This window comes from Diabrotica virgifera, chromosome 4 (genome assembly GCF_917563875.1).
Source record: "Diabrotica virgifera virgifera chromosome 4, PGI_DIABVI_V3a".
In the NCBI taxonomy this organism is placed as follows: Eukaryota; Metazoa; Arthropoda; class Insecta; order Coleoptera; family Chrysomelidae; genus Diabrotica; species Diabrotica virgifera.
In genome coordinates, this window is record NC_065446.1 from 127,536,005 (window position 1) to 127,563,851 (window position 27,847).

Consider the following 27,847-nt stretch of genomic DNA (forward strand, 5'->3'; position numbering starts at 1 on the left):
TTGCCAAGTCCCAAGTTTTATTGATAAAATATTAATACAGCTTTGTTACAATATTCATAAAAAGCATCGGTAAGGAATTAAAATGCCAATTTCTTAAATATAAATATTAGACGCCCCTTATCTAGTGCAGAAAGTTCCATTCTGTGTAGAGTACCTACTTGTAGATTTTATATCGGTGGTGGTGTAGCAGTTGGACCAGGAGGTGGGGCTGGACGAGTATCCGGTGGACTAGGAGGCTTTCCAGGTGGACCTTGAGGCTTTTCAGGTGGACTTTGAGACTTTCCAGGTGGACTTGGATGTTGGCTAGGCGGTTTTCCAGCTGGGCCTGTAGGCTTACCAGGTGGACTTGGTTGAGGTTCTGGAAGTTTTCCTGATGGACCTGGAGGTGAGCCTGGAAGAGTACCCGGGACACTAGGAGGTTTTACAGGTGGACCTGGAGGCTTATTATTTGGACCTGGAGGTTGGCCAGGAGGTTTTCCAGGTGGGTCTGTAGACTTACCAGGTAGAACTGGAGGAGCTACTGGATACTTTTCTTGTGGAACTGGTGGTGAGCCTGGAGGAGTACCAAGTGGACCAGGACGCTTTTCAGATGAACCTGGAGGTTGGCCAGAAGGTTTTCCAGGTTGACCGGCTGAAGGTGGGCGTGGAGGAGTATCCTGTGGACCAGGAGGCTTCTCAGGTGAACCTGGAGGTTTTGCAGGTCCTCCACTTTTACAGCCAGCTCTGCTAGGCCAATCACAAGCAAGTATTTTTGGATTGAAGTGTGTTCCAGGTCCGCAGGACATTACAAAGTTTCCAGGGCATAAATAAAACTTTGTGCAATCTGTTGGATAAGGAGCATTTTTATCTTCATTGCTACATTGCGCCAAAGTAGCTGAAATAAAAGTAAAACATATTTATAAATGGTATCTTTAAAAGAATATGAAAATTAAATGAAAGGTATTGTTTTATATGAAAATATATGGAATAATAAAGTTCTGCTGATAAGCCAGTCAATTGACGAAGGTTTCGGAAGATATTCAGTTCATGAATAATTCTTCCTACCAATTACTCTTTTTCCGTCGACCTTTCCGTTGAGCATTAACTGCAGTATCCAATATCTGCTGCCTCTCATTATATGCCCCAGATATTCTCTTTTTAACAATGATGTTGAAGAGACTAAATGGGACCACTTATTTGACGCCGTGTCATATCCAATACGGAGACGCGCGACGGGCAGGTTTTTATGCGTAATATATAACAGGGATCACCAAATGGCGGACCGCCGTCTGCATTCGGACCGTAGGCTAGTTTTGTGCGGACCGCCATTAGATTCAGAATATAGTCCTTGGCAATTTTGAAAATCTTTGGCAGTGAAATTGTGTACTATGTTTGGCGCAATTTATGTGTGGGAAGCTGTTTTTTCAACAATGAACTTTATTAAAAATCGGCACAGATCTCAGCTAACAGATCAACATCTCAACTCTCTAAAGAGAATCAGTTACACTAATCTTACTCCAAACTTCAGACAGGTTGTACAAAATAAAAACTGTAATTTTTTTCACTGATAATTTAATTTTGTAACGAGTTTTCCCATTATTATTAGCCGGATTTAGGAGGGGGACATGGACGACACGGCTGTCTCACGGGACACGTTGAAGAATCATCTGATATGAAAACATTGGCCAGTTTATCATACGACGGGATGGAGCGACAACGGGGACGTGCGCTGTCTATTTTTCTAAGTCACGTGCCGTCCACGTCCCGTCGTAAGATAAATTGAGTTTATGTTTATGTTTATTATAATCATTAATTTTGAATATAAGTATACGGTAATGTAAAATTGTCATGTGCCTTTTTTATATTCATTTAATCTCTACATGTTAAGTGGAAGTACTTTTTAGCTATGCATTTAATTAAAATAGTTTTCAGAGTTATAAAGTTTCCAACAAACATATTGCATTAAAACTAATGTAGAGAAGATTAACATTTTGTACTATGATTACTTTAATACTGGAAAAGACTGAGGGAGACCTGTATCCAGCAGTGGATAGATCCGGTTTGAATGATGATGATGATGAATATGATTATTTACTTTAAATTGTTCAGTTTCAATAACTGGTTTAAAACAAAATTAATAACTATGTACAAAACTGAAGATGCCTAAAAACTTAAGACATACGTCATTAATATTGAAAATATAAATTCCCGACTTTTAAAATATTCTCTGTGATAATTTAAAATACTGCTGTGTTCAAAATATACTGATAATAATATCAACAATACATAGTATATTTCATTTACTGTACCAAGAAAGTATTCAACCATAAAAAGTGTCCAAAAAACAATCAGATATTAATTTACCATTCCGTATATAGTTTTTTATTCGCCGTAAAATGTTCAGAACTGCAGTTGTAAAGTAAACAAACAGTATTTACGATAAGCTATTATACTCTGGGCTAATTAGTAAAATTCATGTAAAAGTTATTTACCAGCAATTTTATTGCTGGAATCGAATTATAAGATCCTATATATTAATAATATAGGTATGCAAAGTCCGCAGATAGTGTGCTACTTTTTTTATAAACAAAATGGCGCCGACCAATCGTATTTTTTTCAATTATTGCTCTATAAGTCCGAAGATTTTAACTTTACAACAAAAACACCCAAATAAAAATTCACTGCAATTAAATTCTGCATAGAGATATGTTTTCCCAACAAAAACTGTAATTTTCAAATAAAGTTTTAGGTAAGTAATTACTATTCGATAATTAAATAACTTAGTGACATCAAAGCTTTCTTGGTGTAGATTATAACTGCAGAAGCCGGTGAAAATTAAACGAATATTTTAGCAACAATTCAATTGTTAATTAACAATTTACTGTCGCAATAACAACCAAAATAATCATGAGACACTGATCAAATTTATAAAGATTATAAAAATGAGATGCTTATTTAATATTTTATCGACAAAATATAAATTTTTCGTTTTTTTGCATAATCTTTAAATGTTTTAAAAAATAGTTATAAACAAATTAATATTTCTCAGAAATTGTTTATTACATTCTAATTTAAAAAAATAATTGAAGTGCGTATTTCAAAGGTCTTGAAAATGAATGCTTTAAAAAAATTTTCCAACCATTTGCAAAAAGTTATGAAACAGCAAAATAAATATACGATTTCTCCGTTGTTTATAATTCGTTTTAATTGTTTCAAAGCTTAAAAGTGAGTCTGTGGTACAATCTAATTACTCACAAAGAATATCAGATATAAGTCAAATGGTTATATTTTAATCAAAGATTAAAAATACTTTTTTTGTAATTTTTATCGCGAAAGTAGGCTTGATACAGAGCCGGAGCTAAAATGTTCACTCGAAGCGACTGACACGCAGCATACATAATACTATAATTTTATTTATTAAGTGTACATCGCGCGGCGGACGTCGCTTCGAGTGAAAATTTTAGCTACAGTACTGTATTAGTCTACTTTCGCGCGTGTAAATTACAAAAAAATATATTTATAATCTTTAATTAAAATATAACCATTAAACTAATATTCGATATTTTTGTAAATAATTAGCTTGTACTTTAAACTCACATTTAGGCTTTGAAAGAATTAAAAAAAAATTATAAGCAACGTATTAGTCGTATGTTTATTTTGCTGTTTCATAACTTTTTTGCAGATGGTTGAAAAAAAGTTTTAAAGCATTCATTTTCAAGATATTTGAAATACGCATTTTAGCTATTTTTTAAAATTAGAATATAATAAAAACTTTCTGAGAAACGTTAATTTGTTTATAACTATTTTTTTAAACATTTAAAGATTATGCAAAAAAATAAAAAATTTATATTTTGTCGACAAACTGTTAAATAGGCATCTCATCTTTATAAGATTTCAAAGTTTGATCAGTGTATCATAATTATTTTGGTTATTATTGCGACCGTAAATTATTAATTAACAATTGAATTGTTGCTAAAATATTCATTCAATTTTCACCAGCTTCTGGAACTATAGTATAAACCAAGAAGGCTTTTAAGTGGCCAAATTATTTAATTATTGATAGATAATTACTTCTCTAAAACTTTATTTAAAAATTAAAGATTTTGTTGGGAAAACCCGCATTTTCCGAGGAAAATTTTCGTCGGAGTAGATCGGGAAAGACATATCTCTATGCAGAATTTAATTGCGGTGAATTTTTATTTAAGTGTTTTTGTTGTAAAGTTAAAATCTTCGGAGTTATAGAGCAATAATTGAGAAAAACACGATTTTCGGGCGCCATTTTGTTTATAAAAAAAGTAGCACACTATCTGCGGACGTTGCATACCTATATATTATTAATATATATAATCATGAGCTTCGATTCCAGCAATAAAATTGCTGGTAAATAACTTTTCCCAAAAATGGCTTATTCTCCGATATAATCAGCCCAGACTATTACTAAAATTCAAAATTTAAATGCAATATTGCCCAAATTTGTTCCATAAAATTGTTGAACACAATAGTTGCAGAAAAAACAACCAGAAACAGGTAGCATTATATCCGGAACCCGGAAGTCTCATAGGTTTTCGAAACGGACTCTAAGGCAATATAATTGGCTCTCCCTGATATATTTAATATAATACGCCAGGGAAATAGGGCAAAGTATACCATGTTCGGGACACTTGAGCAGCCAGGTTGCAAATGGGTTTTTTGGGTAATATATACCTAAATAAATACAAAAATGCTCGTCACAGTTCGGACGAGAATTTTTGTTATTATCAAATAAGGGTCAGAAATGGCGATTTTTTTTGTTTAAATCGCTACAGGTAAAAATATTGTAATTAAATATCTTATTTATAGTATCCTTCTTTTAGTAGGTGAGCAAAGGTTTAAAATGGCAGTTTTTGAATTTTGGTCCGATCATTTTTTTCTTCGAAAATTGCAAAATAAGACTAAAATTCCGAAAATAAAAAATTTGCCATAACTTTTGCGAAAACGATGTTGAGACTTTCATATTGCATAAAAAGTTAAGTCAAACAGTCCATATAATTTACAAAAAAAATTAAGACGATTGGTCAATTAGTTTAAATTTTATTCAATTTGTTTATCATAAAGAGCTTTTGCTTTGCAATGTTATTGTTCAGAAAATAACATCGATACAGCAATTCTCTGCAAACTACATGAAAGAAGAATAGTTATGTTTTGAAGTTATAAAAAAATTATTAAAAAGTCATTTTTATCATTCCGAAAACGTTTTACTAAAGTAGAGTCGCTTTTAGCTTATAAACAATTTGAACAAATTTGTTAGTATTACGGTAGATTAAAACTACTTTGGGATTTAAATAGCTGGTATTTTTACACAAATTCTCAAAAAAAAACTTTTCGCCTAGGTTAATTACGGTCAAAGTTAGCCACTTTATTTTATTTAATTCACTGCTACTTTGTTTATAATTATTAAGCAACCCAACTAGCGCCATTTTGAAGTTTAAGGTATATATTTAATGTGCAAAAGTTTGAGTAAACTTTGAACTTTAACAGAGTGGTTAATAAAGCTTTAAAAATGACGTCCCAACGAAATCGATTCTTGGTCGGTGGAGGGGATAAATTAAAATCCGTAAAAAATAAAATTGATTCTTCAAACATATGCTGCGATTCTGCGATTAATATCTCCGGAGCTTGTTGATGGAATTTAATAATAATTTTTTTAATTTGTATGTACTCGTAGTCTTGTAGAGTACGTTATGTACACATATCCCCACCTAACATTACAAAATGTTAGGGAAACTCTCCTTATCACTCAGGGATATGAAAAATAGATTACGACCAATTCTAAGACCTACCGAATACATACACATATAATATATAATTTCATAAAAATCGGTCAAGAGGTCTCGAAGGTGTATGGCAACTAACACTGAGACAGGAGAATTTAATAGAGGTAAATATATATAGGTGGCTATTAAAAAATAGGGGTTATAGGTCTGGATCCCGCGTATGAAAAAAAAGTTGATTAATAGCAAGCTGAAAATTTGTTAATAGCTTAAGGGTGTCTAGTTGGATAAACTTTGATACATGGGAACACTGGAACAGGGGCAGATTTAATTGTGGAACAGGTTAAAAATTTGGAACGGTCAGACCACGAAAACGGCACATTTATTTTGTCCGACAGAATAGACTTAAACTCTCCGAACAGAGATTAAACTCTCATGCAAAAATCAGACTGCTATTTATCACCTGTCATAATTCCTGTCAATTGACATATTCTACATGTTCCACTCATTAAAACGCCCATTTGGTGATAAATAGCAGTCTGATTTTTGCATGAGAGTTTAAACTCTGTTCGGAGAGTTTAAGTCTGTTCTGTCGGACAAAATACATGTGCCGTTTTCGTGGTCTGACCGTTCCAAATTTTTAACCTGTTCCACAATTAAAACTTCCCCTGTTCCAGTGTTCCCATATATCAAAGTTTGTCCAACTAGACACCCTTAAGCTATTAAGAAATTTTCAGCTTGCTATTAATCAACTTTTTTTTCATACGCGGGATCCAGACCTATTAATGATAGAAGAGTGAAAATTAAGGGCTGTATGTATTTTTATTGCTAGATCATATAAAATTAAAGTAGACAATATTGACCAAAAAAATAAAAAAAAGGTCGGGGTGGCAACCCCCCTTATAACTTATGGGTATGAAAAATAGATTAAAACCTATTCTCAGTCCTACAGGATACACGTGTAAAATTTCATATAAATCGGTCAAGCCGTTTCGGAGGAGTTTTAAAACTAACACTGTTACAGGAGAATTTCATGTGTATAGAAGTAATTATGAACTAAACAATAAAAGTGGCTAACTTTGACCGTAATTAACCTAGGCGAAAAGTTTTTTTTTTAATTCGTGTAAAAATACCAGCTTTTCAATCCTAAAGTAGATTTACTCTACAGTCAATATACACAAAGCTATTTAAATTGTTTACATGCCAAAAATTACTCTACTTTAGTAAAATGATTTTTTTTATTTTTTTAAAGATTTTGAAAACATAAGTATTCTTTTTTCATGTGGTTTCCAAAAAATTGCTGTATCCTTATTATTTTCTGAACAATAACATTGCAAAAAAATCTGTTTGGGATAATCAAATTGAATAAAATTTAAACTAATTGAGGAATCGTCTTGAAATTTTTGGGCATTAAATTTTCATGCAATTTCAAAGTCTTACGTTTATTTTCTCAAAAGTTAAAGCAAATTTTTTATTTTCGAAATTTTAGTCTTATTTTGCAATTAGCGAAGAAATTAATGATCGGAGCAGAATTCAAAAAATGCCTTTTTAAACATTTGCTCATCTGCTAAAAACATGAATACTCTAAATAAGATATTTAATTACCCTATTTTTACCTGTAGCGATTTAATCGAAAATACTGCCATTTCTGACCCTTATCTGTTAATAACTAAAATTCTCGACCGAACTGTGACGGGCAGTTCGGTTTATCGGCTACAAAGGCCGGTATATAAATATGCTGGCCGATAACTTATGCTCCTACAAAGACCAAATTTTGAAAAATAAAAAATATTGTTTAAATAAAAAGAGTGTGTACTTCGTAGCTTCGTACGCACGTAAGAAGTTATACTACGTAGTTAAAATTGTAAAATTTTCAGTGACAATAAAGCATATTTCTTTTCTATTCTATTTTTTAAGGCTATCTTGATTAATTTACCAAAAATAAAAAATAAACTGATGTTTTCTTGATACCTTACAAACCCATTTTATTTTTAAAATTTAAAAAATTAAAGTTAGGGGTTGTAACTAAAGGATGAATATTTAGGGAATGATTTTTTTTCTGCGCCATGTTAAGGTGTATTACAAATGGAATAGATCAGTTTTTGCCTCATTCGGAAATTTCTATTCGAGATATATCCTGGAAAAATTAGTCTGGGACACATAATTGTCAAAAATAAAAAATAAACTGATATTTTCTTGATTACTTACAAACCGATTTTATTTCTAAAATATCTGTTGAATAGACGATAGAAGATTTCAACAAAAACTATAAAAAAATGTACAGGGTGTTATTAAAAAAATTTAAGTTAGGGGTTGTAACTAATGGATGAATATTTATGGGATCATTTTTTCTTCGCCGTATTAAAGTGTATTATAAATGGAATAGACCAGTTTGTGTCCCTTTAAAAAATCTCTATTTTGTTAAGAAATATAGCCTGGATAAATTAGTATGGGACACTTAATTAACAAAAATAAATTTATTTCTTGATTATTTACAAACTGATTTTATTTTTAATAAATCTGTTGAATAGACGATAGAAGACCACATCCAAAACTATAAAAAAATATACAGGGTGCTGTTAAAAAAATTAAAGATTTAAAAATAAAGCCGTAGGCTCTTGTTAACCCGCCGTTACACGCGTCTTCTATTCGGACGTGGTTGCACGCGTATGAGCGTCGCCCTCACCTACATAAGTTCGACTTATTTCGAAGAAGAATGAATGTCAACATGTATAAATATAAAATGGGTTGTACTCACATATTATAGAAAGTCTCGTATACCAACTTTTTTTTATTAATTTAACAAAACAAAAGTAAAAATAATATACATAGATCAAAAGCAAGTTTTCTTAATTTTCAATTTCAGCAAGCCACTGAAGAAATTAACGTTCTTTACGCGAATTAATTTTACTAAAAATACAAATTAAAATTAACAACTGTTCTGAAGCTATTTCTTTGTGGTATTTATGTAATTAACTATTAATATTTTGTATTTTGATAACGACGTCCCAGGTGGAATTCGAAACGTCAATAAAATCAATTTTTCAAGTTAAATTGTGGCTTATTTCCCAATTAGAATAGGTAAATTTAAAAATGGGTTCTTAACCAGTGGCGCACCTAGAATTTTCCTCTGGGGGAGGGGGGTTTAGCTTGGGCACCGAAAGTTTTTGGTATTATTTGTGAAAGACAAGTTACATTTTCCTACTTTCTTTTTATATATTTCTATATGCTCTGGGTGAGCTTTTAACCCCTAAACCCCCCACTCGGTGTGCCACTGTTCCTAACCTAATCCAAACAATAATATTTTAATTAAACCTACCTAAATATTAAATAAAAACCTAAAAGTTTCTTTGAGATAACAGAAACGTGATTTCACCGTGATTGCACGCGCAGTGAGGAATTCCCTCACTTGAAGAGGGATGTCTCTTCTTTCAACTATCACACAGCACACTGACCGCCAGAAATATTCTATAACTTTTTCATACCCTCTCATGAACCATGCTAAAGGCATTCCTGGGAGCTTAAGGTTATCGTATTAGTTTACACAATTTCATTGGTTATAAACAAATATGGTGAGGGATTCCCTCATAGCGCGTGTAATGGCGGGTTAATAGTGTATGACTACTTCTGTTATTAATGAAAACTCGACGTCGATCTGGAATACTTCTTATTAAATTGTGAATATCGTCTTGCTCAATTTGTTACCATTGCATTTACATACAGCTTGGCAGCTCTTCCCTTGTCTGAAACACTAATCCTTGATCTTGCACATTTTTTAGGATATCCCAAACGTGCTCGAAGGGATTCACGTCAGGGGATTGAGCAGGACAGGGCAATACCTAAATATTGCTTTGCTCCAAAAAAATGTCTCACGATTATTGCAACTTGCGGACGTGGATTGTCATGCATCCACAAAATTTTGTCCGAATTGTGTAGCATATGGGCAAACAATAGGATCAAGAATAATATTTTGATATTCATTTGCTGTTAAAGATAAGTTTGAAAATCTATTCAAATACCAGTCCAAACCATCAAAGTTCTCCCTTGATATATATCAACTTATTGAACGGTTTCCAAGCGATATGCGTTGCCAGGTGTTGGCCACGCCCTCGATCTTTGTGAATGGGTTAAACTAAACCTGGATTCATCGGTGAAAAGAATGTTTGACCATTCTCATTCTTACCTAATTTGATGTCCTTCAGCCCATTTTAACCTCTGTGCGCGATATCCACGGGATAATACTGGAACTTTAACGGGACATCCTGCATGAAGATTACCCTTATGCAACCTATTCCTGACAATTTGAGCAGACACATTAATGCCATGAATGTTTTGAAACTCACTTCCTAGTTAGCTAGCAGTAACACTGGGATTCCTTAATGCCTGAAGGCGACCAAACCTGTCCAGTAGCGGTTGTGTTGCTCTTGTTTGACTAGTGTGTCTTTACCTTATATTACCTGTTTCTCCAAAAGGCTGCCATAACTATCCTACAGTACTTTTGGTAGAATGCACAGCTTCTGCTACGTCGCGGATCTGCATACCACCCTGTATCACAACAATAGCTCGTAGCTGTGTGTCACGATCAAGATAATTTATTTTCATATTAACTTAGTTAAAACCACAACAACAACAAACTCTAACTACACTTTCAGCAAAAATTTACTTTTAAGTTGAATAGGTAAACTTAAAAAAATTTACCTTTTTTTAAGATCAACAAAAACACTAATCGATATAATAAATTGTGATATGCCCAACCAATAGTATACAAATTTTAATTTAACAAAAAAATAGTGCTTCTTGAAAGTAAACGACCCTCATTTCTAATCCCCTACACAATTTTGATGTGTGTAAATGGGGTTAAAAAAGAAAAAAAAAACGTCAAAAGAAGGCTTTGGTATTAATGGACAGAATATGATAAAATTTTTAAATACGTAAATTCATTGAATAGTTTTTACTGGTAGAGAAAATACCATAAAATAGAAACTAGCATACTAGAAGACAAGGTAAAGTGGACATCAAGACTGGACAAAATTATTGAGAAAGACTGGAAGAGAATGTAAAATACGTTAAAAAATATATTGATAGTGAAAGAGACAAACACTATAACAAACACTAGGTATATAATAACGATTGCCATACCAGGTCTATCAATAACAGAAGTCATAGCTATTCTGGTGTATCATAATTATTATGGTTATTACTGTGACCGTAAATTGTTAATTGACAATTTAATTTTCCGAAAATCGGTCAGGAGTTTAGACATTTTTGACATTTTTGAAAGAAACGTTCGATATTTTCATATACTTAGTAGTGTAAGAAACAAAGGTTGAACCTTGCAAAATGGACACAAGTCCGGTTTTATTTTTTTTCTGGTATATCAAGGGGTGTTTATTATAAGACTAACTTTTTCTGAAAAAATTTCGCCCTGGAACCCCCATTTTCACCCCTTTAAAGGGGGTAATTTGTGGTTTTTGCGGAACGTAGCCCTTCCTGTACCTTTTACAAAAAATTTCTTTTATAGAAATATGAAGAGGAATATATTGTCTACGATTTATTTCCCGACAGTATTTGTCTATCGGTTGGCAACGTTGCTTGGCTAGATAAACAAGTTCGGAAATTTACTGTGAATAAATCGCGAAAATTCTTAAAACTGAGGTGAAAATAAAATTTAAACATCACATCAATTCGTATCTAAGGACAACAGCGAAGTGTACAATCAAAATTCGGAGCGAAACAAACATTTTTAAGTAAATAAAACCTGCAGAGCCAGTGCTGGTCAAAAAAACAAGGTTAGCTATAAATAAACAAAACAATCAATTATTGCATTCCATAAGAAGGTAACTGCTAAACAATTTTTGGCGGTGTTGCCAAATCTGAAAAAAGCACTGAGAAATAGGGAAGAAAGAAATAAATACCCTTTTAAATAGGCCAGTCTAAGAAGGGCAAAAATCTCCGCGAGGTTGAATCGGATTTTTGCACTTACCGCAGACAGCCAAATTATACGTGTGTAAAAAATATATTTAGTATATCAAATAGAAACAATCAAATAGTAACAATCGAATAGTAACAACATGGAAGAATTCATAAAAGATTTGCGAGAAAAATTGGACAGAATGGAAACAAGGGATACGAGGATAGAGCAAAAATTGGATGGAATCCAAGAAGAGCTTAAAGAATTAAGAAATCAAAACCAGGAGCTGAAAAGAGAAAATATGCTACTAAAGCAAGAAATGAGTGAAATAAGAGCAGAAAATAAACAAATGAAAGCTGAAATTAAAGAAGTGCGAGAAGAAATGGAAACGCTAAGCAAACTAAAATTTAAGGAGGCAGTGCCAAAAAGACTAAGCTACCTAGAGGATAGAACGGAAAGAGGGGAGAAAAAGAAAATTGAGAAAAACGTAATAGTCAGGGGAATTAAAATAGGAGAAGAAAATGTAAAAGAAGATCTAGAAAATTTACTAAAAATAAAACTCAACGTTGAAGCTAAAATAGAACAAACAGAGATAATTAGACCAAGAAATTCACAGCCGTTCATAATAGCAAAATTGGAAAATATACAAGATAAAAAGAAAATAATGGAACAAAAGAAAATCCTCAAAGGTACAAAAATATTTATCGACGAACAAAGAACCTATGAAGAACGAAGAATACACAGGCAAGTAAAGAAAAGAGCAGAGGTGGAAAAGGAAGCAGGGAAGAAAGTGAAGATGGGCTTCAAAAAATTATGGATAGACGATCAACTTTGGGAATGGAATAACATAATAAAAGACTTAAAGCTGAAGTGTACTGGAAACAACAGAGAAAATCCAAAAAACTGAAAGAATCAAACCGAAGGATAGTGGAAACAGACCCGGCTAAGGAAATGGATAATGATAATAATAAAACAATGTACAAGAAAAAGAGGAATAAAATTAACATGAATAAAAGAGCTAAACCCATTAAAATTGGATCATGGAATATCCAGACAATGCTAAAAGTAGGGAAAATGCAGGAAATTGCTTTAGAAATGGAAAAATACGAACTAGAAATACTAGCACTACAGGAGATACGATGGAAAAATGAAGGAACAGTTAAGAAGAAAAACTTTACTATGTATTACTCAGGAGAAGACAAACAGGGGAAAAATGGAACAGCTTTTATGGTGAGCAAAAGAATGAGAGAAAAAGTTATACATTTCAAAGCTAGTAATGGAAGAATCTCCTACATCAGAATCGAAAATAAACAAGCCAATATATCTTTAGTTAACTGCTACGCACCTACCGAGGAAGCAGACCAACAAGATAAAATGGAATTCTATGAACTTTTAGAAGAAACCTGCGAAAATATTCCTAGTAACGATATTTTAATAATACTGGGAGATTTTAACGCGCAAGTGGGAAAAGAGAGCTACAACCAAAATGTAGCAGGTAAAGAAACGATCCACAATGTCACAAACGATAACTGGGCAAAAGTTTGCAATCTGGCAGCAGCAACAAATACCTACATCGTCAGTACGAAATTTATTCATAAAAGGGAACACAAGATAACCTGGATGTTACCAGGGAGATCAGATGGCAACCAAATAGATCATGTTTTGATTTCGAAAAAATGGACAAAGATAATACAAGATGTGAGATTCTTTAGAGGAGCAAACGCTGACACTGACCACATACTCTTAATAGCCAAAATGAAGATGAAAATCATCAAAGCCAATAATAAAGTAGGAAAAAGAAGAAAGTGGAACTTAACCAAATTAAAAGTGCAACAAACAAAACAAGAGTATTCAGAGGAATTAGTACAAAAACTAAAGAGGTACAATGGCACGAACGTAGAAGAGGAATGTAAAAATATAAAAATGAGCATCATAGAGGCTGCGGAGCAAACCATAGGACCTCAAGAAAATAAAAAAACTAAAGAATGGTTTGACGAAGAATGTCGATACCAAAGTCAACTGAAAACGCTGGCACGAAACAAATGGCTTGAAAATAGCGGACAAGAGGAAAGAGAACAATACCAGAAAGAAAAGAGAGAAGCGGCCAAACTTTATAAAAGAAAGAAAGAGACATGGATCTCAGATCAGATGCAAGAGATTGAAACAAATAATAGAGACAACAAAAAATTGTTTGAATATATAAAACAACAATATAATGGTAACAAAGTGACCAGCAAAATAAGCAAAAAAGATTGGGAAAATCACTTTAAAGATGACCACTTTAAAGATACAAGCAGCCAAGCAATCGACACAGAAGAAGAAGATATAACAGATAACCGAGATGAAGAAGAAGATGCACCTACCTACCAAGAATTTATAGAAGTAGTAAAACAACTAAAATCTGACAAAACTCCAGGACCAGATGAGATTAACAATGAACTTATTGCAAATGGAGGAGATGACCTTCTAAACCGTATATATAAATTAATGGTCAGTATATGGGAAAAGGAATACATGCCTGAAGAATGGAAGAAAGGACTCATTATACCAGTTTTTAAAAAAGGAGACCCAACGCTTTGCAGCAATTATAGAGCAATTACGCTATTAAATACAATATATAAGATCATGACAACAATTATAAGAAATCGGCTAACCAGATACACAGAAAAAAACTTAGGACCATATCAACAGGGATTTAGAAAAGGGAGATCAACAATTGATGCAATCCACGTTTTAACGCAAACAATCGAAAAAAGTTACGAACATGGCATAGAATTGCACATATTGTTTATTGATTTCCAGCAGGCTTTCGACAGCATCTACAGAAAACAGCTATTAAAAGAAATGAAAAATATGAATATACCTGAAAAATTAATAAGATTGACCAGAATGACAATGATGGACACAACAGCAAAGGTCAAAACAGTGGATGGTGAAACGAAGAATATCAACATAGAACACGGGGTAAGACAAGGTGACAGCCTATCGACAACGCTCTTTAATATAGCCTTGGAGGGAGTAATTAGAACCACAGGACTAACAAAAAAGACAATAATCCAAAGTTCTACACAAATAATAGGATATGCAGACGACCTAGGGTTGATAGCCCGTGACAAGAGAAGTCTAGAAGATGCACTGCTAACATTGACAAGAGAGGCAAAAATCAGGGGGTTAATAATTAATCAGAAAAAAAACAAAATACTTAATAAGTACGAGAAATCAAGACCAAGTAAATAGAATAAAAGAGATAAGAATAAGTGATAATGTATTCCAAAGGGTTGACTGCTTTAAATACTTAGGAGTGATAGTAGATGGTCAAAACAGAAGCATAGAGATAAATGAAAGAGTTAAAGCAGGGAATAGGGCATTCTGGAAATACCACAAGTTACTTAAAGATAAAAACCTAAGCAAGAAAACAAAGACAAAGATATATAGAGCGGCAATTAGACCAGTCATCACTTATGGAGCAGAAGCAATGTGCCTTACAAAAAAAGATGAAGAAAAACTAAGAATAATAGAAAGAAAAATTATTAGAAAAATACATGGCCCAATCAAAACAGATCAAGGAGGAATACGAATTCTGATGAATCACGAAATAAGAAATCTAATGGAAGGAGAAGATGTGGTGAGATTCATTAAAGCACAAAGGTTAAAATGGTTTGGCCACATCCAACGAAGAGAAGCAGATGCACTAATTAGGCAGATAACAAATTGGACGCCAGTAATAAACAGACCTAGAGGAAGACCGAAAATAAGATGGGAAGACCAACTGCGAGAGGATATATCCAATATGGAAATTACAGGCTGGAGAGAAAAAATACAGAATAGGAAAGAATGGAAACAGATTACAGAAAAAGCAAAAAAACACGAAAATCTATAAAGGATAATGAAGAGGAATTATGCGGACCAATCCACCGCATGAAATGGATTAAAAGAGCTCATGAACCTGAGCGACCTATACTCTATACTAGAGTGACCGGTCTATATATATATATATATATATATATATATATATATATATATATATATTATTTGTCTATCATCCACCGTTTAGCTAGGGGTGGCGCCCCAAAGTTGACAAGTTTTTAAAAAAGATGTTTTTAAAAAAAATATACTTTTCCCTAACTGTAACGGAAACTAAGAAGAAATCCTGCGGCAATTATTCATAAATAATTGATTGATTTTTTGGTATAGGCTTCACTTAAGGCTAATAGCCCTTTTTTTAATTACAGGGTGTTACATTTTAAAAAACCCCTTTTTATACCACCTGAACCGTTTATGCTAGAGTAAAAAAACTTTTCCCCGAAACCACCCAAAAAAAAAAAAGAATAATTAATAAATAAAGTGATTTTCTTGGAATCCTTCACACACAATGCCCTTTATTTATATGCTTCATATATCATTTTGTGCACCTTATTATTACCCATGCATGGATACCAAAAGCGATTTCCTAGTGCAACCCTTGTATCCAAAAAAAATAAATAAAATGGGGGGTTGAAAAGTTTTTTATTTTTTGCTTTTTGATCTATATGGGCATATGCCTCATCAATAGTGCTTTTCAAAAATATATATGGTTATTGCAACATCCCTGCGGAAACCACCCCTATCCTTGAAAATATACTGCAGAAACTACCACTAGCCCTTGGCGAGCATGTTTTTACGATTTTCTCATTACCTATGCATTATTTTTAAACAAAACTTATACAAGGTTAAAGACCACTATTTACTCTAAAAATTAGGTCCTATTCATTTTTTTCGTATAAGCAACCTTTACGGCACAGTGGCGCCGTAAACCTCATATATGCTTTGGCGGGCTCCAGTTTTTGTTTTTTATTTCGTCATATGTTCGTTTTATTGATAAAGTACTTATGTATAATAAAACAACACAGTGTAGCCTACAAATTATGACCTATGCACATTTTACATTCTTTCCGCCCCAAAGCCAGTGGTGGCCCAAAATCAATTTTTGCATATTTTCGCCACCTACACGCATTTTATTGCGTTAATGTTACTTTAATAGCACAATATTCACCCCTAAGTGTCACTGAGCAGTGGCGGATCCAGGGAGGGATGATTGGGGCGATCACCCCCCTCTCAAACCAAGTGATATTCTATTTAAAGATTATAAAAATATTCATTTATTTTTATAGAAATACTTATATTATATTATTATTTTTATTAGAATGGCGTACTTTTTATGCTTTAGCGACAGTGGCGGATCCAGCATCGTTAAGAGGGGGGTGCCAATTGGCTAAATTTTTATAAAAATAAATGAATATTTTTATAATCTTTAAATATAATATCACTTGGTTTAAGAGGGGGGTGATCGCCCCATCACCCTCCCTGGATCCGTCACTGCTTAGTGACTACTTAAGAGTGAATATTGTGCTATTAAAGTAGCATTAATGCAATAAAATACGTGTAGGTGGCGAAAATATGCAAAAATTGACTTTGGGCCACCACTGTGGCTTCGGGGCGCAAAGAATGTAAAATGTGCATAGGTCATAATTTGTAGGTTACACTGTGTTGTTTTATTTTACATAAGTACTTTATCAATAAAACAAACAGATGACAAAAAAAAACAAAAACTGGAGCCCGTCAAAGCATATATGAGGTTTACGGCGCCACTGTGCCGTAACGGTTGCTTATACGAAAAAAATGAATAGGACCTAATTTTTAGAGTAAATAGTGGTCTTTAACCTTGTATAAGTTTTGTTTAAAAAGAATGCACAGGTAATAAGAAAATCGTAAAAACATGCTCGCCAAGGGCTAGGGGTAGTTTCTGCAGTATATTTTCAAGGACAGGGGTGGTTTCCGCAGGGATGTTGCAATAACCATATATATTTTTGAAAAGCACTATTGATGAAGCATTTGCCCATATGGATCAAAAAGCAAAAAACAAAAAAAAATTCAACCCCCCATTTTATTTATTTTTCTTTTGGCTGCAGGGGTTGCACTAGGAAATCGCTTTTGGTGTCCATGCATGTATAATAATAAGGTGCACAAAATGATATATGAAGCATATTAATAAAGGGCAAGGATATTATGGACGCTGATCTCGCGTTTCCTATGCGTTGTTTTATTTAACTTGAGTGGTCCCACTGGCTGTTTATGTTGGTACCAAGGTATGTGTAGCTGTCGACCCTGTCAATTAGTTGTTGGTTAACCAAAAGCTGTGTATTTAATATTTGGCGCTTACTGACCACCATGTACTTTGTTTTTTTCGTATTGAGATCAAGTCCGTTACTTATATGTGATATGCGCGACATTATTCTTTGCAAGCCATCTAGACTGTCTGCAAAAACTACAGCGTCGTCGGCATAAGTATATCTAATGTTGTTCAGACGCACTCCATTGACTAATACGCCTTCCTGTAGTTCTCCCAGCGCTTGCTCGAAGATACATTCAGAGTATATATTAAACAGCACCGGGGACAGGATGCATCCTTGCCTCACTCCTCTATCTATGGAGACCGCCTCTGTCAATTGGTCATCCACTTTAATATTGGCAGTTTGGTTGTAATACAAATTATATATGATTCTCAAATCTCTATCATCTACTCCCGCTTCTTTCAAGATGTTTATGAGTTTATCATGTTTTAGCCTAATAAAATAAAAAAAAGTCAAAATGTAAATTCGTACAGGTTAAAACAAATTTTATATCAAAGTTTAGGTGGGTACAAAAGATATTTTCAAGAAAGTATCCAAATCATACTAGGGAATCATTGTTTAAATAATTAAAAAGGGGTCATTTTTGCAAAAATAAATACTTTTTTAACTGCTGAGGTAATTCACTTATCAATGAAGGTCTATGGGATTTTTTTCTACAAAGCTGAAGGGTGAATCTTTCACATAAGACTTACTAAATTAAATTTGACCCCCTATTTATTTAAATAATTGTATATAAAACTTAAAAAAAAATTCGCAAATAATTATTTTTAGCGTTTTAAATAAGCACTATAAAATATCTTATTTTACAGACTAAGTTGCACTATGTTACCGGTATTAAGCAAAAAAAAAATTGGTCAAAAAATATTTAATATTTTTTGAGATATTGAAGTTGTTTATTAAATGTTACTATATTTTCAATTGCAAAAACGCGATTGTTGCCAAAGAAATATTCACCTGCTTAAGATCTCATTATTTTTATTTTTATGTATGTTGTCGATAATTGTATGGATACATTCAAATTTCAATTTAACTCCCCCCTAAAATGGCATTTGAAAATCATACAAATTAGTTTATAATTTGTTTTTTTAATAACGTCGCGGGGATTAAGTATTTTAAAATGCCGTTTCGATAATTGGGTTCCTGGGAATTTTTTACTAATTAACAAAATTTTTTTGTCGTTTTTTCTTCTTCTTTTTTTCCTTGGAGTTATATTACTACGGGCACTTTTAGGGTTAAATTTTATTAAGAATGTCGAGTCTATGAGAACTAGATTGTAGACCTAAAAATATTAAGATTTAAATAAAATCTCTTAAATAAAATGTGGCTACTGACTGAGTTACGGGGTGTTCTATTTAAAAATTTAAAAATTATTGTTACCAAGTACTTTAAAACTATTTAACGTATCCTTATCATACTTGGCAGAAAGTGTTGCTATTATACACCCTACTAAAATGTGATTAATAAACGTTTCTAGCTAGTGCCAGAGGCGTACGACAGGGGATAGTGAATGATTGACCCTTCCCAAATTCTACGCCACTGAGTGAATTACTATTTTAACGAAATTTTTCGATTCTCCAATACTTTGTATGTAAATAACTTTATTGGTATCGATAAAGTCATCAGTTTGAGAGATATTGGAAGTTTAAAATGAATGAATGGATGAATCAAAATAACTATGCCGTTTCATTTTTAACGTCCAATATCTGGAAAACTAATGACTTAATCGTTACCAGTAAACAGTATATTATTTACATATAAAGTATTGAAAAATCGAAAAATTTCGCTAAAATAGTAATTCCCTCTGTAGTGTAGAATTTGGAAAGGGTCAACCATTAACTATCCCCTGTCGTACGCCTCTGGTAGTAGCTAGAAACTTTTTTTTTGTCACAATTTAGTAGACTGTATAGTACCCACACTTTCTGACAAGTATGATAAGGATGCGTCAAATAGTTTGAAAGTACTTGGTAAAAATAATTTTTAATTTTTAAATTAAACACCCTGTAACTCAGTAACCAGCCCCATTTTATTTAAGTGATTTTAGACCAATCTTAATATTTTTAGGTCTAGAATCTATAACTTAGAGATTCGACATTCTTAATGAAACTTAACCCTAAAAGGGCCCGTAGTAATATAACTCCAAGAAAAAAAAAGAAGAGGAAAAAAAGACAAAAAAATTTGTTAATTAGTGAAAAATTCCCAGAAACCCAATTATCGAAACGGCATTTCAAAATATTTAATCCCGTTGACGTTATTAAAAAAACAAATTATAAACAAATTTGAATAATTTTCAAATGTCATTTTAGGGGGAAGTTTAATTGAAATTTGAATTTATCAATACATTTATCGAAAATATACATAAAATAAAACTAATAAGATTTAATACAGGTGAATATTTCTTTGGCAACAACCGCGTTTCTGCAATTGAAAATAGAGTAACAATTAATAAACAAATTCAATATCTCAAAAAATATTAAATATTTTTGGACTAATTTTTTTTTATTAATACTGATACCATTGTTCAACTTCTCCTGTAAAATAAGATATTTTATAGTGCTTATTTAAAACGCTAAAAATAATTTTTTGCAAATTTGTTTTTAAAGTTTCATGTATAATTATTTAAATAAATAGGGGGTCAAATTTAATTTAGTAAGCTATATGTGAAAGATTAACCCTTCAACTTTGCAGAAAATAATCCTATAGACCTTCATTAGTAATTGAATGACCTCAGCAATTAAAAAAGTAATTTTTTTGCAAAAATGACTCCTTTTTAATTATTTAAAGAATGATCCCCTTGTGTGATTTGGATACTTTCTTGAAAATATCTTTTGTACCCACCTAAACTTTGATATAAAATTTGTTTCAACCTGTACGAATTTACATTTTGTTTTACATGTAGTGAAATTTTATTTTACTAGACTACTCTATCAAACGCCTTTTTGTAGTCGATAAAACAAATATACACGTCACAGTCAACATCCCTGCATCTTTGCATAAGCACTTGGACAGCGAATAGAGTCTCTCGGGTGCCTAAGGCATCTCGGAATCCAAACTGCGTCCATGATACCTGTTCTTCGCATTTTTTATATATTCTGCCGTGTATCACTTTCAGAAACGTTATGAGTAAGTGGCTCATTAGGCTAAATGTGCTGGTGTCTTTACATGTTTTGGCATTTACTTTTTTGGGTAAAGTTACAAAGGTCGACTTTAACCATCTTTGGGGTATATTTCCAGTTACGTATATTTTGTTGAATACAGTTGTTTTCCATTTTATTCCTTGTTCATCCATAAGTTTTAGGAATTCTACATAAAACTGATCAGGCCCTACAGCTTTACCATCTTTAGTTGTTTTAATAGCTGACGTGACTTCTTCAATGGTAATCGGGGGTCCTGTTTGGCATTCAGTGTCTTCAATGCTATTCTGTCTTTCATCTGCAAAAGTTACTTCCACATATTTCTTCCACGTGTCTAGTTTTTCTTCCACACTTAACAGTGGTTTGCCTTGGTTATCTGCCAAACACCCAACTCTTCTAGGTTTGTATAAGCCTGCAGCTTCTTTAACTTTTTTGTGCATATTGAATGAATCGTGTTTATGTTGCAATTGCTGGATTTCCGCACACTGTTCTCTTAGTCGTGTATTCTTAGATATTCTAATTGCTTTTTTGATCTCTTTGTCTATTCTTTTGTATAATGACATGTCCTGATCTTTGGACTTTCGCCTCTCTTCCATCATATCTAAAATCTAGTTTGTCATCCACGATTTCTTCTTTATTTTTGGTGGTTTGAGGAATTTCTCACGTATGTCTTGTGAAACTGTATGCAACTTTTCTATCTCCTGGTCCATTACCTGGTATTCAAGTTGTTCTATATATACCGTTTTACTCTCTGTTCTGTGTTTTGGTCTTTTAATAGCCTGATGTCGAATTTTGAATTGAAACTACGTCTAATATATCTTATATTTTGAAAAAATATCAACTTTGTTACATAAAACCCAGGCAACCAAGTGACGTTAATAACGTCAAGGAAACGTCAGTTTTTGGTTGAATATATACACGTGTTTGAACATTACGTCGTAGAAACATCTTTTGTAGGTGATTTTCGTAAGATTAATGACGTTAAAATACGTTTAAAAACACGTTTTTACTCGATAGCCTAAGCCTGACGTCACAAAATTGGGAGGAACTTAAAGACTTAGGTAATTCTTATGACTCCAAATAATTTCCATAAGAAATTTTTCATTTATTGTTTACATGTATTGTATGGTAAGATAAGACTTTTCATTTAGATAGGTATTTAGTTGAAAAAAGTGAGTTAATTCAATGCAATAGTTCTTCTTGGAAACTGTTTGAGGTTATGTTATTTGTTTGGTTTTGGTGTTTATTTTCTGTTAATGAACTAATTATATGTTATTGAGTGTAATTAAATTAATTTTCGTACTTCCGGGCCTAAAGTGACAACTTCACTCCCTTGTGACAGGTACTAAAGTGTCACATTTAATCCCTCCGGGATTAAATATTGACGAAACTCCCGGAACGATTAAATCACAAACAAACGAATTTAAGGGATATTTTATTGAAAAATATAATTAATTAGAATGGTAATTAACGTTAATATTCAAATTAATATTGTGACAGTTCGTCATATTGACCAGTCTTTCCTGGGTTAATGCAGCAGGTAACTGACGAGTTTACCTTAAGCATTAAATATTTATCATCCGGAGCCTCCCGTAAGAACTGATCTACCTGCTCAGACGTGAGAATTCTTGACTTCTTTGGCTTAAATCCCTCATTTCTTCTCTTCAAAAAAGCTAATAATTTTGGAAATTTACTTATATCAATATCTTCTCTAATGTTAATAACCGATTTCAGCATTGAGTAATGTGCCCAGAGAGTTGAGGCACAAACCGCTTTTGATTTATCATCGAAGTAGACTAACAGCGCATTTTCAGTAGGTTGTCTCACATTTTTTAAGCGGCACCACTTTTTAAAAGCATCGTACTGCTGCTCGTATAGTTTTCTAGATTTCGGTGGTAACAATTCTTCACCTACTTCGGCTGCTCTTTTATCAATATCAGATACACCTTCTTCACTCATGATACCAATAATTATCAATAACAATGTTTCTTTACAATGACACTAGTAATGACAATGTTTCTAAATTATAACTGTCACAACGCAATGTTACTATGGTAACTTATTTTAAAGACAGTTTATTAAATGAGTTGAAGAGAGAAAAAACTGATTGAAATTATTGAAATAATTAATAAAATCATACCGGAAGTACGAAAAGTATCGTATATACCTTGCGACTGAAGTACATTTAATCCTTCAGGTAAATTATGGCCCTCCCTGCGGTCGGGCCATAAACTTTACCTTCAGGATTAAATGTACTACTTCAGTCCCGCGGTATATAATGTACTATTTCCGCAAATCGCCAGGAAATTTTGACATTCCTGTCAAAATTTCTTGAAGAAAAAGTCAGGACTTCCTTACTGTAAGGAAATGTCATTTCCTTACTGTAAGGAAATGATATTTCCGTACAGTTGTTAGTGTTCTACATAAATGATAGAAAACACATTGCTATTAAAACCTTGTAAATTACCTTAATCATTAAATTTTCTTTATCTGGAGCTTCCTGGATAAATTTTTCAATTTCTTCCTTCGTTAAAATCTTAGATTTCTTTGCCCTATAGCCTTGAGCTTGCCGTTCCAATAAAGAACGAAGTTTTGAGTATGTAGATATATCTACATTGTGTTTAAGTGCAAGGGTTGACTTCAGTATTGAATAATTGGCCCATAATGTTGAAGATTTCATCTTTAAACAAAGGTCTAGGAAGTATGCCATTACAACATTTTCTGAGAAAGAACTCGTATTTTTACTCATGCGATAATCCATAAAACGTCTGTATGCATTTTCGTACTTTTCTCTTGATTTCTTTGGCAATAATTCTAATGAAGCAGTATTCACTGCCTCAACCAGCTCTGGAGGAGTCCCAGGAATGGAAATTTCATCATCACTTATCATTTTACTTTCGAGAACACCAGCAATTAAATTTATAAGCGTCAAGTTTGACAATTCAACCTCAATACGTTTCCATAGTAACCCAAGTAATTTTATTAGGAATTTCAAAGCACCATTTATTTGGGAATAAAATTATCGCGTTTTTTTTTAAATCAATCAATATCTGTCGAATTTTAAACGATTTGCGGAAAAATAGTATGTTTACCTCGTAGGAAAAGCCACATTCCTGGACTCTGTGTTGCTAAGTCTCGGCTTGCGCCTCGACTTAGCAATCTTCACAGTCGTCCAGGAATGTTAAGCTTTTCCTACCCGGTAAACAATGTACTATTGCTAATCAATTATTTATTAGTTTAGCTATAATATGTTGTTTCAATTTTGACACAGTAAGTGCGTATATGTATATAAAATGTGAAAATTATATAGATATTTGTTGCATTGAGGGTATTTTACATTTTAGGTAGTCTTCCATTTGGTTTTACCTTTAGCCTATTCCAGTGATGGTGTTACCTTTTTTGAAAAATATGTATAAAATTGTATCAAAAAACGAAAAAAAAAAACTGAAAAAATGCGGTTTTTTATTTTTAAAGGTTTTACCAATTTTAAAAATTTGAAAAAATTCAGGGTGAAACATTATACAAAAATACAGGTTATATATTTTTTTCGTAAAAAAGAATGTCTTAGTTATTTTTTATTGTCATTTGAAATTTTAAAATCGTTCTAAAATTTAAATTTCCCGCCAAAAATTAAAAAAAAACATTTTTTTCGGGCAGAACTTTTCAAAGCTTACAACTTTTTTATTTAAAGTTTTTCGCTAGTTCTCGATGCGGCTGAGATAAAAAATAAAGACATATAAACCCTAATTAGGCTCTAGGAGGGTCACATGACCACTTAGGGGGCTAAGAATTTCAGAAAGTGAGTTTCACTATATATGCTAAGCGGTGACCTATATGAACTTCGAATCGAGTTGGGGGCAGTTTTCGGCATCTTACCCGGCTAGGCCCTTTGACGCATTTGCTTATTTTTGACAGTATGTTCTACGGAAGGAATCGTTATTTATCTACCATGTCAGTAAAGTTACTCTTTATGGAACGAGTCTGATATTATAAGCAGAGCGAGCATAGCGAGCGAGGCAAATAACAGACGAGTTCGATAAAGAGTCTTTACTGACGTGGTGCATACAAAATTGTATCGCCAACAATTTGATATTGGTTTTAACACATACAATTTACAATTTAAAAACTTTTTAAATTTTAGACGCCATAATAATTTCATGACAGTCATGACAGATAACTTTTGCAAGATGGCCGCTTTCGATTTTTAATTGATAGTTATCAATATTGAATAATTACTAAATCGGTTAAGTTTTAATTTATTTTATATGAATCATCATCATCATCAGTAGCTCGACAACCCTTTTTGCGTCCTGGCTTGTTCTAGGATTTTCCGCCATTCTGTTCTGTTCCTTGCTTTGTTCTTCCAGTGGGTAATCTCAAGTGTTTTCAGATCTTGTTCCACTTGTTCCATGTATCTAAGTTTGGGTCTCCCCTTTGACCTTCTCCCTACTGGTGTTTGCTTCATTATATGTTTTGGTGTTTCGGTCTCCAACATTCGTTCAACATGGCCCATCCAGCGCAGACGTCCCATCTTTATGGATGTTATGACGTCGGCTTCGTTGTATGCTGCGTATAGTTCAAAATTATATCTTCTGTGCCATACGTCATTTTCTTTCACCCCCTTATATATGTGTCTAAGGATTTTTCGTTCAAACGTACCTAATAAGTTCTCATCGCTTTTCGACAGTGTCCATGTCTCTGATCCATATATAAGGACCGGTTTTATCAGGGTTTGTATATTTTGCATTTGGTTTTTCTCGTGATGTTGTTAGATCTTAGATGTTTAATGAGTCCATTATATGTTTTATTAGCAATATGTATTCTTCTCTTAACTTCTTCGCTGACATTGTTATCTGCGGTAACTAGTGAACGTAGATATGTAAAATTTTTACGCTTTCGATGTTATAGTCTCCTATTGTCAGATTCTGTAGGTTTCTTTGGCCTGTCGCTTTGCTGGCCTTCATGTATTTGGTTTTTATTTCATTAATATTTAGGCCACTGTTTTGTGCCGCTCTTTCTGTAGCATTAAATGCTTCTATCATTTCTCTTTTGCTTCTAGCTATGATATCAACATCATCTGCAAATGCCAATATTTGTACACTTTTTGTTATTATTGTTCTTCTGGTGTTGACTTTTGACTCTCTAATTATTTTCTCTAATGTGATGTTGAATAGAATACAGGATAGGGCATCTCCCTGTCGTAGGCCTGTTCTAACATGGATTGTATCTGTTAGTGCGTTTTGAATTCGAACCCTGCTTTGTACATTTTATATGAATATAATTACAAAATACTACAGAATTTTCCTTATTGACATAAATTTAATTGGTAATATCGCCAATTGTGTACAATATTTATAATAATTAAAGTAAATAAATTTTAAGTTCACTCAAATACTCGCCATTTGGTTACTGCCATCGACAACTTACATTCAATCTCGGTTAATTTGATTAATCGCGGCAGGTAAAGTAAAATTCTTCTTTCAGTACAATAAAGTGTTACTTTACTGTCGCAAATTAGGGCAAATGAGTACAATAATGAATGACTTTAGTGACGGTTGACGATAAAAATATTTCCTTACAGAAAATTTGACAATTCAATATTTTTGTTTTTATAGTTACAAAACCGGTATTTGGGCATCACGAATATTTGATTCAAAATAATAATAATATGTCTATTTGAAAATTTTAACATGTTTATTTTAATATAAATTAATTTTTCGATTTTAGGAAAAATAGTATGTATACATTGTAGGAAAACCCACGTTCCCGGCCTGTATTGCCTTGTCTCGGCTAGTGCCTGTAGTCTGTGTTATTTATGCCTGGTTGCACCAACAGATCTTAAGCTCCAGCTTAGCTAAGCTTTACTTATAGATAGGGCCTCCTTGAGTATCACTTACGTTGCACCATAATTTTAGATTCTTACCTTATTATCAATTATATCTATTATTATATTATGGTATTCTTATTGTAATATATTATAATTATATTAGGTTTGTTCTAGCATCAGTTTTAAACGGTTTGAAACCATCAGCGAATAGTGGACCAGCGCGAGTAGAGGGGAGAGCACTGGTGACTGTATTATGTTCTCTCACTGACCAACTGTTTGCTGACGGTTTCTGACTAGTTTGACTGTTTGCTTGAACAAACGTATTATATTAATTCTTATGTTATTCTCGACTTGAGCTTAAGATCTGTTGGTGCAACCGGGCATTAATTATGTACTGATACATAATTACTTACCTAAAATTTTAGTGGAAAATTAAAGATTTTTTTGGGAAAACCAGCATTTTTCGAGGAAAATTTTCGTGGAAGCAAATCGGGAAAAACATGTCTCTGCAGAATTTAATTTCCGTAAATTTTTATTTGAGTGTTTTTGGTGTAAAGTTAAATTCTTCGGAGTTACAGAATTATAATTGAAAAAATACTCCATTTGGGGGCGCCATTTGTTTATAAAAAAATAGCACACTATCTGCGGACTTTGCATACCTATATTATTAATATATTACAATCATAAGATTCGATTCCAACAATAAAATTGCTGGTAAATAAGTTTTCCTTGTATTTTGCTAATTTGCCCAGAGTATAAAAAGAAAGAGAAATAAATGTTATAAAAAGAAAATACTGGCGGCCGTCCATAAAGGCCTCAATAATTATTTGTTTTAATAGAAGACATTCGGAAAAAATATTTTTTATATATAAATATGGTATTGACTACATGGTAAATTTTTGAATACTTACCTTTCAAATAACATGACAACGTAATACATAATACCAACATTACTTTTTGGTCCATCATGGAAAACCTAATTTGACAACTATTATTATTACTGGTAATGCGATCACAATTTATAGGTACATATTTTGATTATATTGTAAATCATTTTGACATTACACCTACGTATGTAG

General features: G+C 32.8%; 1 protein-coding gene across 1 annotated transcript; it reads right to left on the bottom strand.

Moving 5' to 3' along the window:
• Positions 1-27,847, bottom strand: LOC126883915 (basic salivary proline-rich protein 2-like). The gene is made up of 2 exons (XM_050649634.1): positions 27,680-27,847; positions 1-874 (listed from the first exon to the last, which is right to left on the bottom strand). Exons 1-2 carry the CDS (start codon positions 27,735-27,737, stop codon positions 168-170), a joined length of 765 nt encoding a protein of 254 aa, XP_050505591.1. The 5' UTR covers positions 27,738-27,847; the 3' UTR covers positions 1-167.